Source organism: Plectropomus leopardus, chromosome 2 (genome assembly GCF_026936395.1).
Source record: "Plectropomus leopardus strain MGB_pleo_1.0 chromosome 2, ASM2693639v1, whole genome shotgun sequence".
Lineage (NCBI taxonomy): Eukaryota > Metazoa > Chordata > Actinopteri > Perciformes > Serranidae > Plectropomus > Plectropomus leopardus.
In genome coordinates, this window is record NC_142177.1 from 35,475,449 (window position 1) to 35,487,841 (window position 12,393).

The following is a 12,393-nucleotide window of genomic DNA, read 5'->3' on the forward strand; positions in this document are numbered from 1 at the left end:
AAAAAAATTAGGGAGCTGAGTAAAATAATTCCTTCTCTTGCTAGTATTACTAATGTGATATTTTAAAAAAACACTTAGATAACACACACTTATATAGTTTATGTATCTAATAATAATATAATAATAAATCGGGTGATATTTGTATTTGTTTACAAGCCCAACACTGAGTATAAATTCTGTGGTATGTCGCATTTGTCTATGATAAATTGTAAATTTATACCAATAAAATAAACATTCAATAGCAATTCAAAAGCCAAAAGCAAAAGTTATTGCATAATCATGAAGCAGCACTTTATTGGCTAATGATGCACATGATGAGAGTAACAGTAGCAGACAGTAGATGCTGGAGACTAATACATGTGACAGAAACATCCAGGAACACAATACAAGACTTTACAAATCCTCTGACTGTGAAGAGCCACATTTATCGGCTGAAGAGTATTTCAGAGTTTTGTGTTCAGATTTTTAGGTTTGGATTCTCATCAACAACCTCAGACACATGCTGGTGTCAGTCAGTGTGGAAGAGACTGGACCTCAGCACGTTTTCTCTCCACCGTCTTGAAAATTAGCCGTTGTGGTCAAATCAAGGCTACAGTCTTGTAGAGTTTTCCAGCGTTTAACATTAAAATCAAACTGTGGCTGCTAACACTGTGAACACTGCTGGTGGACTCACATGACGCTCCTGAATATCTAATACTGAAAAACTAACGTGAGACGAGAAAAACTGTGAGATTGAGTTCTGACACAAAGAGGACAGTGTATCCCATGCAAACAGAGCAGGATACAGTCTATAAATCTTCAAATAAAAGTTCTGACTCCAATAATTAGCAGTCAATCATTAAATCCTCAGACGGCTCAGTAAATTTTGGCTTTCGGCTGCAGCCTCGCTTAAGTAACACTGCCCACTGTTCCCACTTTGTTTCTGCTCAACACGCTGACGAGCCTGTATCACAAAGCAAGATTTTTGGGTTTAACTGAGGTTTACTGGTGTCAAAAAACTGGCTCTATTTTAACGAGGTTAGATCCAGGATTCCCCCACATCGTCAAGGACAAAATTACAAAACTTTTCCGTGATTTTTCAAAGACCCATGATAATTTGTTTTTGATAATTATTTTTTCTTACCCTTCCCATGAAGTGTTTTTCAATTCAAAGTCAAATCAACATAATTTCAACTAGCGGGCACACATGGAGTGAGAGAATGCAAAGAAAAAGACAAAATACAGATGATACCGTTTTATTATTTTCATTTTAGTTACATCCTTCTCGAGGATGTCACATAAGACGGCTTTTATTAAGAACTTTTGTGTGAAAAGCTCACAGCTGATTAGTAAACCCCGAGGTAACAAAGTGGAGCCAGGTAACCAAAAGTGCAACCAGACTACGATGGACTGACTTTGTGATACAGGACCCGGGGGTAATGCACAACGACACACAACAAGCAGAGGTCGCCGCGCGTTGGTCAACTCTCCGAGCAACATCTCCTAACAGAGCAACAAGAGGAGCTTCTACGGAGACACGGAGCTACAGTTACAAACAGACTTCAAGTCCGACAGGAAGTTTGTGCGTGTTTGTGTACAGGAAGGAAAAGCTAGTGCATTCCCAGAATTCGCTGGGAATTGATCGTCGTCGTTGACAGCCAGGAAGTAAACAGGAAGTGGGAGAAGTCTAGTGCTGCGTCCACTTGATGCTCTTCAGATCGATGCCCTCTTGAACCATCTCCCACAGAGGACTGATGGACACAGAAAAGACAGACAGTAATATTACAGATAACATTGCCACATATAGACACATAGATAAGTATGGAGAGAGACATATATGGATGGATTAATTTTAAGTTTTATTAACAGTTTATTGACGCAGTCAAGATCAGGACAGCACTCCCAATTATGGCTTTTTTTTAAACAATTGCCACACGGACGTTTCTAATAATTTGGCCAATAACTTTAACAATATTGTTATTGTTTTTGTTATTATCATTATTCTATCTATTTATTTACTTGTGGATCTGATTCTGTATATTTATTTTTTATTGCTTATGTGTTTATGATTTAAATACATATTACTGTAATTCTGCATCCTAAAAATGTTGGCTCCCCCTGCTGGGATGCACTGTGGGGTTTTTTCATGTGTGGACCCCACAGGTGGGGTTGATTTTAAGTCCTTAATGTGACTGTGTTGATATCCGCTTTGAGGATTCAGCACCCAGTCTCAAAAAGTTTAATTGTGAGTGATAATTACCATTTATTACATCTTAGGTTTTATTTTCATAGTTTTATCCATCATTTCTATAAGTAATAATAACAAATTAGCTACTAAATAATATCTGTCTTCGAGTGAGTACAGGACGGACAATGTGGGTAATAATTCTGCTGTTTGGGTTTGTCCAACTCCAAAGTGTGTCTGATCATCTGACTGCTCGTGTTTCTTAACCAGACAGACTTCTTTTTGATGTTCTTGGATTTCACGTTGGCAGGTAAAGTGTTACTACTCCTCGATTATAAATGATGGACAAAACCATCAAGATATGATCAGAATGAGGACAAAAGCAACAGACCTACGGTCCAGCTGAACTCACCTCATCTCTCTGAGCCTGCTGACCTGCTGGATGCATTTATCTGCTGTGTAGTCCACCTCTTCTTCTGTGGTGAACCTGCCAATACCAAACCTAACAAATACACATAAACAGTACACGAACATGCATGGGATTAACCTGAAGTCAAACCAGAAAACAGAAACACTGCAGAAAAACATCTTGAGGTGTTTAGACAGATATTTTTGTCTGCAGAGTTTGAAATAAAAAAACATCTTCCTGTCTGTGACTCTCTGCTGTTCAAAACACTGAGTCAGTTTGTTCACATGCACAGTTCAGTCGAGCTGCGGTTACAGCTCAATTAAGCCATTTAATGGGATTACTGTCCTTGTCCCAGTATAACGGGGGAGAATCGCTTTATTGGCTGAGGTATGTCCGCCTCCACCTCTTTCAGCTAGTTCCTATGAACCAATATTGTTTATATAGTCTTTGATATAGACCGAATCACAATGACAGCTGTTTATTTACAGTAACTTCGGGGTAAAACTGAAAACCGCCACATCAAGAACATATAATCAAACTGCGCTGAGCAAACTCTACCATGAGACAGCCCTTATCGTCAGGGATTTAAAGCCATTACATCAAAAACACCAAACTCTGCTGAGAAAAACACTCATTTTACTCCACAGAAAGGTGATGATATCGATTTTTTTAGGTGGCTAAAATATGTTTTGCTGCGGCCTCGTCCACAGCACTGAACTTCATTTTTCAGAGGAGGGGGTGGCTGGGGTGTGACTTTTTTATGTAAAACAAAAATAAAATAATACCTTTTTTAAGTTTTGTGTCCCTTTCCTAAGCCAAAATTTTAAAAAAGTCCTTCCTTATTGCTTACATATTTCAAAATACCTGACCAGTTTAGCAGCAACCCTTCACCAATAACAAACAGTCCCTTTCCATGAACACTAAAGGAGGCTGGAGCGACGACTAGGAGCACCTGCAGATCACGTAGTGCAGTTAAAGTCTGACTGAGGCGTTAACATGACGGAATAGCTCGACTTCCAATCGTGTTATCTGGGTGTGTCAGTCCGATTTCGAGAAATTTGATTTAGTCCGAACTAAAATGACAATAATTGGACTTTTTCTAACTTCATGTAAACATACTGAGTGACTCATCCTGCAATCAGCAGTGTACGCGCAGGTGAGCAGGTCTATTATCCTGATTATAGTTTCCACTCTGGTCTTGAAGATCGTTTTTGCATTTTAAATGTATTTTATAATTCAAACTACAAATAATTCTAAACACAATATTATGAACATATTATAATATACTTCAAAATGTCTTGATTAAAGTTAAATAACAGATAAATTTAAACTTGATTATAATCAACATTGTAATCAGAATCATTGTCAGGATTATAATCTGGATTAAAGTGTGGATGTCAGTGTTTGTACCTGATGGAAGAGTGAGCCAGATCTTCATCTGCTCCGATCGCTCGAAGGACGTATGACGGCTCCAGAGACGCCGATGTACAAGCACTGTGTGCACACAAACAAACATAAATTAATCTTTATATGTAAATTAAAACTCATCCGTGGGGTTAACTTGTAAACATGAAGTTGTTTCTCACCAAAACACACTGTGTATGTATCCCTGAGGGTCTAACACACGCAACATTTATTCCCGTTCTCATAAATCAAGCTGGTTTCTAAATATTTCAAGCGGTACATTATTTACGTTTGCTAAATAACTGCAGTCAGTCAGTAGAATAATGTGGAATAACCAGAAACAGGAATGTAAACCATGCTGCCTGCACACAAACATGCATCTGGGAGAATGATACAAAGAAAACAGGGACGAAATTAGTGCGTGCACGCTGTTTTTTTTAAACACTGGTAAAACCACTATATATAGGCGATAGACTCCATTCCCACTGCCAGCGAACACACCGCTGGAGCACACAACTCTGCCTTCCTGTGAACTGGCGTGTGTATTGTTGTTGTTTTGTTGGTGTGTCCATGTGACGTCACAGATAGGCAGGAGGTAAACAGCAGTATTTGGAGCTTAGGTGAGGATGGACAGTAATTAGTGACGGCGCATCATTGCATCTTGCCAGTTAAGGAGCTGAAATTACCGCATACACCCAGGTGATGTGTTCCCATCAATGCCGATCGGAGCCTGAGGTGATAAAAACCTCTGTGTCTACTGCAGAGTCGTTTCACCTGGGTGTGAATGCCAATCGTAAATAATCCCATTGCATTAAAAAGCCAGATGTTAGCAAGTGTTAGCGTTTTTCTGTGCAGTGGGAATGAGGCTATATATAAATTTTGGACATCAGGAGCAGCCTCTACAAGTAAAGCTTTTTTGTGTGTGACTGACCTCCCAGATGACAGAGCGACATCCTTCAGTGCCATCAACAGACTCTCCCCCTCCACATAGGCAAAGGACAGGTTGACACAGCCTGAAAAACACACCAACACTCAAATAAGTCAACCTGCTTCACCTACTGTAGTAAGAAGATTTTGTCAGTAAAAAACAGACTTCTGACAGGAACCTCAAATATTAAGTTTAAGGGCATTCAGGTTCATGCTGGTTAAAATTCAGGCATGTGACAGTGGTCTGTTTTTGTGTAGGTGTGTGTCTGCACCAGGGTAGCGTTGTTTTGCATCTCCGTTCATGATGACGTCAGGAAGCTCAGACATGATCTTCTGGACCAGACGATTAGCCAGCATGGATATTCTCTGATGATCATACTACACACACACACACACACACACACACTAAGTCACAGTCCCGTTTGGATGCATTTGTTAAATCTCGGGATGTTTGGGTGCATTTCTTTACCTCCAACTCCTGCTTGGCGATACTGCAGGCGGCTCCCAGTCCAACAGCCAGTGGGGTGGGAACGGTGCCAGACCGCAGGCCCCTCTCCTGCCCGCCCCCATTCTGCAGCGGCTCCAAGCGCACTCGGGGCCGGCGACGCACAAACAAAGCGCCCACACCTGTGCATACACACAAATGCGGAGTACCACAAGGATCAATACTCGGGCCACTTCTGTTCTATTAATACCTGCTGTCATTGGACCAGACTTTTTAAAAACAAGATTTATTATTATATTTATTCTGAAGATACTAAAATCTACATTTCTCTTTCACCACTTTGAACTGCCATTTGTATGAAATGTGCTGCAAAAAAAATCCTTTCCTTGCCTAATGAGCTAAAGGTTAAGTGTGTATCTATAGCAACGCTACAACGAACCTTTAGGTCCATAGATCTTGTGGCCGCTGATGGACATCAGATCAACCTTCATGTCCGTAACGTTGATGGGGATCTTTCCGACAGCCTGAGCGGCGTCAGTGTGGAAGAAGATTCCTTTAGAGCGACAAATCTGACCTGTGGACGGGAAGATCAATTAATCAATAGTTTTGATCAGAACACTGAAACACTACCCATGTGGATGTTTTGGGAATCTGATTTGTGCCTAAAGTGGGGAGTACATAACAAGGTTGTGTTGCTATGGTTACCGATCTCCTTGATGGGCTGCTTGACTCCAATCTCGTTGTTGACGGTCATCACCGACAAGAGGGAGGTGTCAGGTCGGATGGAGGCCTCCAACAGCTAAACATACACACACACACACACACACACACACACATTTTTTTATAAACATAGTGACTTCTCTATAAAGTCACTTTGTACGTGTTCATGCTGTCTTCTTGTGTGTTCTCTCTAAATTCTCATGTTTACCTCCAGGTCCAGCAGTCCGTTTGTCTGGACTGGCAGGTAGGTGACTTTGAATCCTTCGGACTCCAGAACTCGGCACGAGTCCAGAACACATTTATGCTCCGTCTGTGTGGTGATCACATGACGTTTCTTGGCCTGGTAGAACCTGGCCACGCCCTGCAGGAGAGGGAGAGCCGAGGTCACTACTGACATCACACACTAGCTTTAATTTGATGTTTTTCTGGTTTTTTTTTAACTTTACTTTTACCCTCTGGATGTTTTTACTGTGTTCTTTTTAAATATTATTGTGCAATTAAGAGTGAGATAACAAAACAATGTTGTTTAAAAAAGAAGAAGTACCACAGTAAAATAATCAAACACAATCAAAACAAATAAGTTAAACTTGATTCGGATGAGAGGTGTTAATGTTCCTGATTTCACAAATATGAGTCTTAACGTGTACGTCTGTGTTCTCATTCTGCTCTTAATGTTTTTTCAGGGTATGGTCACAGCAGCATTTAAAATGGCAAAATTCTGCAGTTAAATATTTTATTCCAATGATTTTGCTGCAATCAGTGGATAATCTCACATTGGCAAAGTAAATTTAGGCAAATTTTTTGCGTCAAGTTCAACCTAGGTGAACTTTTTACACACAAATTCAGGCCAATGCCCAAAAGCAAAACTGTTTTGACAGTCCTAACCTTTGAGGGAACAGAGCTATTCAAACTATTTAACCAGAAAACTGTCGTCATTGTGTGTTAACATCCAGTTCTACTTAACCTCCTACGTCAGAGTTTAAACTGCTTCACAAAAGAACAATGATCAGGAGACAGAGTTTAGGATACAAATGTCTTGTGAAGTTATTTTCCCGTTAACGACCAAGCTAAGAAAACAAGTTAAGCTGACAAGTTCAGAAAGCTTTCAGTGTGCACAATGATAAACAAATGCCATGGGCAGAGTTAACAGTACAGTACAGAGAAAATAGAGAGCTTGGACAGATACAGAGTACCCCAGAAATGAACCCTAAAAACCAGAAACTGAATTCCAGGCTGAAATTTCAGCACTCCCGCTTCTCTTGTCTTGAGGTCAATGGGTTTTTTATTGAGTTTTTGGTGAGATGCCTTAAATAAGTATGCGGTTAACAAACTTAAGAGACTTTCACATTTAGTGTTACAACATAAACTATGTCAGCAAATACCCAAATATTTTATCCGTCTGTGACACCTCAGAACGTCATCAAACCGAACACAGCGCAGCTATGGTAGAGATATTCAGTCACTGAGAGACTGCAGTGTTGATCGTCTAAAGCCAAACATTAGCTTTTTACTTCTGTCGATTGCATTTCCCCTTAAAAAAATCAATAAAGTGGTGTTCATTTGTGAGGATTATCCTGTAAGCATCATAAACGTTTGTTTGTCACAGAGCTTATTTTTTTGCAAAGACCCAAAATCCAATGGAAGAATCCCATAGGCTTTTTTAAAGAGGGAACCAGGGTGATGCTTCTACGTCGGCCTAAAGAAACACGTCATCCCTGGGGCACTCTGTTGGGACTGACGAGAGGAGAGAGAGAGAGGTGGTGTGATGAAGAGAAAGTGATGAAGAGGAGGCACAGAGCAGAGGAACAGACCTTGATGGCCATGTTGTTGGATTCAGTAGCGCCGCTGGTGAAGATTATCTCTCTGGGATCTGCTCCAATCAGATCAGCCACTTGCTGCCCAGAGAGAAAAACAACAGTCAGTGTCTCTCTCTCTCATATTCCCATTTAATAAAATTAAAAACAGCATGTTGCCCTGAGTTTACAATGCAGATATAAAAATTCTGAATTTATAAGAAAAACACGGTTTACACATTACTACACAGTACACCATGAAGAAACAAAAAGTTATTTTCTAAAGAAAAATAAGAATATATACGACGAGTTGAATCTGACTTACCTTCCTGGCCGTCTCCATGGCGCTCTCGCTCTCCCAGCCGTAGGCGTGTGTTCTGGAGTGAGGGTTACCGTAGTAATTCACCTGGTAGGGCAACATAGCGTCCAACACGCGGGGGTCCTACACAGACATGCAAGTTAAAATGTTAGTACAAGTAAATATAAGTTTAAGCCCCTCTCACTCTCACGCTGACATCAGCTGGCAAACACGGTTGGTGACAGTTACCATGGGCGTGGTGGCCTGGAAGTCCATGTAGAGGGGGCGGGGCTCATCTTTCTCCAGGTCCCGTTTCTTTATCAACTCTGCAGCACAAAACAACGACAGACAGTCAGAGAGTCAGCTGGTTTTACTCAGAGTTTCAGATCCTGAGTATTTTTTTGTCCGACAACAACAGGTCGGTATTTGTTGAGTCATTCATCAAGTGTTTCTGTCGAATTAGATGCAGTTATTAAAGGATTATCGATACCTATATGTGATTTCTATATGTTTGATTTTTTCTCACTATGTGGCAATTTACTACTTTCAAAACATAGTATATGGATGATTCATACTTACACAGTTGATTCAACTAAACTCTTTCTTGACGCTGCTATTTACATGAGCTGCTTGCTTTGCAATGTCATTCTATATGTACATATGTCACTGATGCTTACAGTGCTTTTAAAATGTATTTATTATTTTCCAGTATATTTCTCATCCAGGGGTCCTTGAGGGAGTCCCCAAAAAAGGGAATAGTTTGTTTTCACTATTTAATTCACCACAGAAGTGAGTTCACTGTGAGTGAGTCATAAGAGTGATTTTTCTGATGAGTTTTATTTCTGCCACAGTGAATATACTTTAACTGTTGCTGATCACTATAGAGCGGGGGTCTGTGACCTGATGTGTTTCAACTTAGGGGTCTTTGACATTAAAAAAAGGTTGAGAACCTTTGTTCTTTTATGATCTAGCATGTGGAGTACATCCAATTCACTACATATTAACAAATTAAAACACTGACTAATAATACCCAGTAATAAAATTTATGATTAACTATATAACACTGTGAAAGGAAGGAAGTGTTTTGCATGACAACTACATTACTTTAAGTAAATTTCTGCTAATAATACTTTTATAATGTACATTACACTTTATGTAACATTTAGCAGGCTGGTCTTTTAGTTGTGATGGGCTTTTCTTTAGATTATGGTATTTCTGCTTCCACCACTAACCCTAACCCTACACATATATAGTCTTCAAATGTTTTGTTTTGTCTAACCATCAGTCCAAAACTCAAAGAATATCTCAGAAATTAAGAAGAAACAGCACATGCAAAAAGTAAAACGAAAAATTCTACGAATAAAGGTAATAAAATAAAAATAACAAATAATATGAACAGAGCTGAGACCAGAGAATGTTTGACACTTTTGTCTGATAAATGATTTAAAATGTTGACAAAGCGTTAAAATTGATTATAATTACACAGTAATCAATCATTTCGTAGAGACGTACTGTTTTAAAGTCATTTGATAGTTTATAAGGATTCCTCTAATCTTACAGAGAGCTCACACACACATCATTGCTTACGATTACATCAGTCAAGTTATGTGTGTAGATCAGTTTCCCTTCCCATTAACTGCGTCACTTTTGGGATCTTAGGCTCTCCTGTACACTGAACACTGCATATGAACAAAATGACAATAAATTTGACCCTGATAATATAATGTTTTGAGTTTTCTCTAAATATTGCCTGCTTCCAATTCTTCAGTCTTTCCGTTTTATAACAGATTTGTAAGACTTTGGACCACAGTCTGGCTGATACTGGACTACTGGTGCCAATTTTGATTACACAGAGTTTGCAAATTTTGTCAGAATTTATACGAGAAGATGTCCATTTTTCATTGAACATAAACCATAATTAACTGAAAAGTATAAGAATACATAAATGTGGCTCTTACAGGACAGTGCCCAAGAAGTGGATAACATTTTAAGAGAAAAAACATTTTAAATTGTTTGTATAAACATGTGAGTGGTGTCTGATGTACAAACTATCCAACAGATGAGTTTTTAAATCATCTCAAACATAACTCTACCCAACTATGTAGTAAGCATATAGTGTAAAATGTCTTGTCATACAAACCAAAACCGAAAGAATCTGCAGACATTTGAAAAAAAAAAAAAATAAATAAATAAATATTAATTTATTTAAAAAAAAGTAACCTATCAGCGTTAAGGTAATTAAATAAAAATAATTTTAAAAAATATATAAAGCGTTTTAACTACAGAATGTTATACTTTTATCTGGTGATTAAGTGTTAAAATCAATTAAAACAATAAATTTCTGTCACTCAGCTGCTTTATGAAGACCTGTTGTTTTCGGGAGATTTTGTAACTTTAATAACACGTTTTCTTATACTTTTATATAAATCTCACTCATCATGACTTTACATGTCATCACTCAGGTTATGAAGTTTCACGTCTCCTTGCTCAACTGCGTCACTTTGGGATTAGCATCATGCTAGCTGCTGTGCGGCTCCACATAAACCGGTTACCGAGCACCGGGCTGCCGTTACCTTTCTCCAGGGAGCTGGCGGCTCTGCCCTCAGAGCTCCGCCACACAGGGAGCCTCGACACCGGCCTCAGCAGCCGGGAAGACACGGTCCTGCCCGGGGAAAGCATCTGGACGTCTGGCTGGTTTCAGCTGGAGACACGCTGACCTCCGCTAACAACAACACGCTGTCCGCGACCACAACACCAGTCTTCACCGGCGTCGACCAGTTTGACCTACTGGTTTCTGTGGACGATGGAGAAGATGGTCCACGATTTCAGAGTAATCCTCAACGCTTGTGAAGTTTGGTTTTGTTTGAGAAACGTTGCCGCCTGTCAGTTGTGTCCAGGTGAACAAAATCGCCGAGTGAAGTACAGACGGCAACATCGACCACTTCCGGTGATGACTTTCAAAATAAAGTATTTTTAAACAGTAACCTAAGGGACTGCTCGTTATATGTGAGAGGGGAGGAGGTGGTGCAAAAAGGGGGGAGGCATGTTAAATCATATTTTCAGCACTGGGAGGGGACTCATGTTTGCTATTTTGGCTTAGGGGAAGGACATAGAAATTTAAATGATTGCATTTCTGTTTACTGCCATTTTTTAAAGAAAAAATGCATGCTTTCTTTAAAAATTGCCAAAATGTCACAATTTATCATAACCACAAACTGTATGCACAAAAATTATTGTTGGATTTTCAAATTTCCAATGGTCCTTCAACACATAAAATATGGCAAATGCGTCCATCAGAAAAAAGACTTAATTTTTTTTGATAGCATTTGTAAAGTATTCAGTGCTCAATACCAATTATTAACAAATAATTATAATTTTTCTTATTGCACTTATTCAGGAAAGTAAGGAATAAAACTGTTTTTAAGGGTAAATAAGGTGCCAGAATTCACAAAAAGGTAGGCTATCAAAAAAGAGGTCCCTGTGTCTCCAAATGTTGGGAACGCCTCCTTTTTTTTTAACTTATTAACGGGCACGTACGATAAGAGTGAGGCGTTTTTCAACTCCAGTGAAGATTTCGTCTTCACTGTTCACTTTCAAACATCAAAGGATACGTTTTAAAAAGGTAATAATGTATACCGTGAGGGAGGGTCATGCATTTTCTGCCTGTCACTTAGAGGCTCAAGAAAAAAACAAAACAAAACCTAAGTCAACCCGGTTCTCTGACAAATAAAGAACAGTGCCTAATCAAAAACATTTTTCTTTGTTTATTTTATTGTTAAAATATTTTGGGGAAATACTAGAAAGTAGTTTAAATATTGTACTCAGAATAACTCTTTTTTTACTTTCTAAATGTTGCTTTATTTGTTTGTCCGCAGCCTGTCTGCAGCTGCATCCTGTGACTCTCTGCAGCTTGACGCAGCTCGGTGTCGCCGCTTTTTCATGGTTGCACAAGATACGGACTCAGGGGGCGGGACCTTCTCTGGACAGGATGAGCTCTCATTGGCCGATGTGCTCTGTTTTGGTCTTGTTCGAGGCCTTTTTCTGTTCTCTGATTGGTTACAGGAGTTTATGAAACGTGGGTTCAAGAGTTCAGCCTCCCAAAAAGTTTAGGTAAAACCATAGAAATTAGTCTAAAGTTAATATTCAAAGGAGCTTCATATGTTCATTTTGTGTCATCAGTCACAATAATCAGAGCAGCAGCAAACAATTATTTGCTCTGTTAAAATGAAGGTG

General features: G+C 39.3%; 1 protein-coding gene across 1 annotated transcript; it reads right to left on the reverse strand.

The window, feature by feature from the left end:
- Positions 1–266: 266 nt before the first annotated feature.
- Positions 267–11,102, reverse strand: nfs1 (NFS1 cysteine desulfurase). The gene is made up of 13 exons (XM_042509589.2): positions 10,734–11,102; positions 8,410–8,486; positions 8,188–8,304; positions 7,881–7,964; positions 6,278–6,430; positions 6,055–6,148; positions 5,789–5,923; positions 5,374–5,531; positions 5,177–5,282; positions 4,909–4,990; positions 3,984–4,067; positions 2,577–2,666; positions 267–1,730 (listed from the first exon to the last, which is right to left on the reverse strand). Exons 1-13 carry the CDS (start codon positions 10,837–10,839, stop codon positions 1,667–1,669), a joined length of 1,350 nt encoding a protein of 449 aa, XP_042365523.1. The 5' UTR covers positions 10,840–11,102; the 3' UTR covers positions 267–1,666.
- Positions 11,103–12,393: the final 1,291 nt, after the last annotated feature.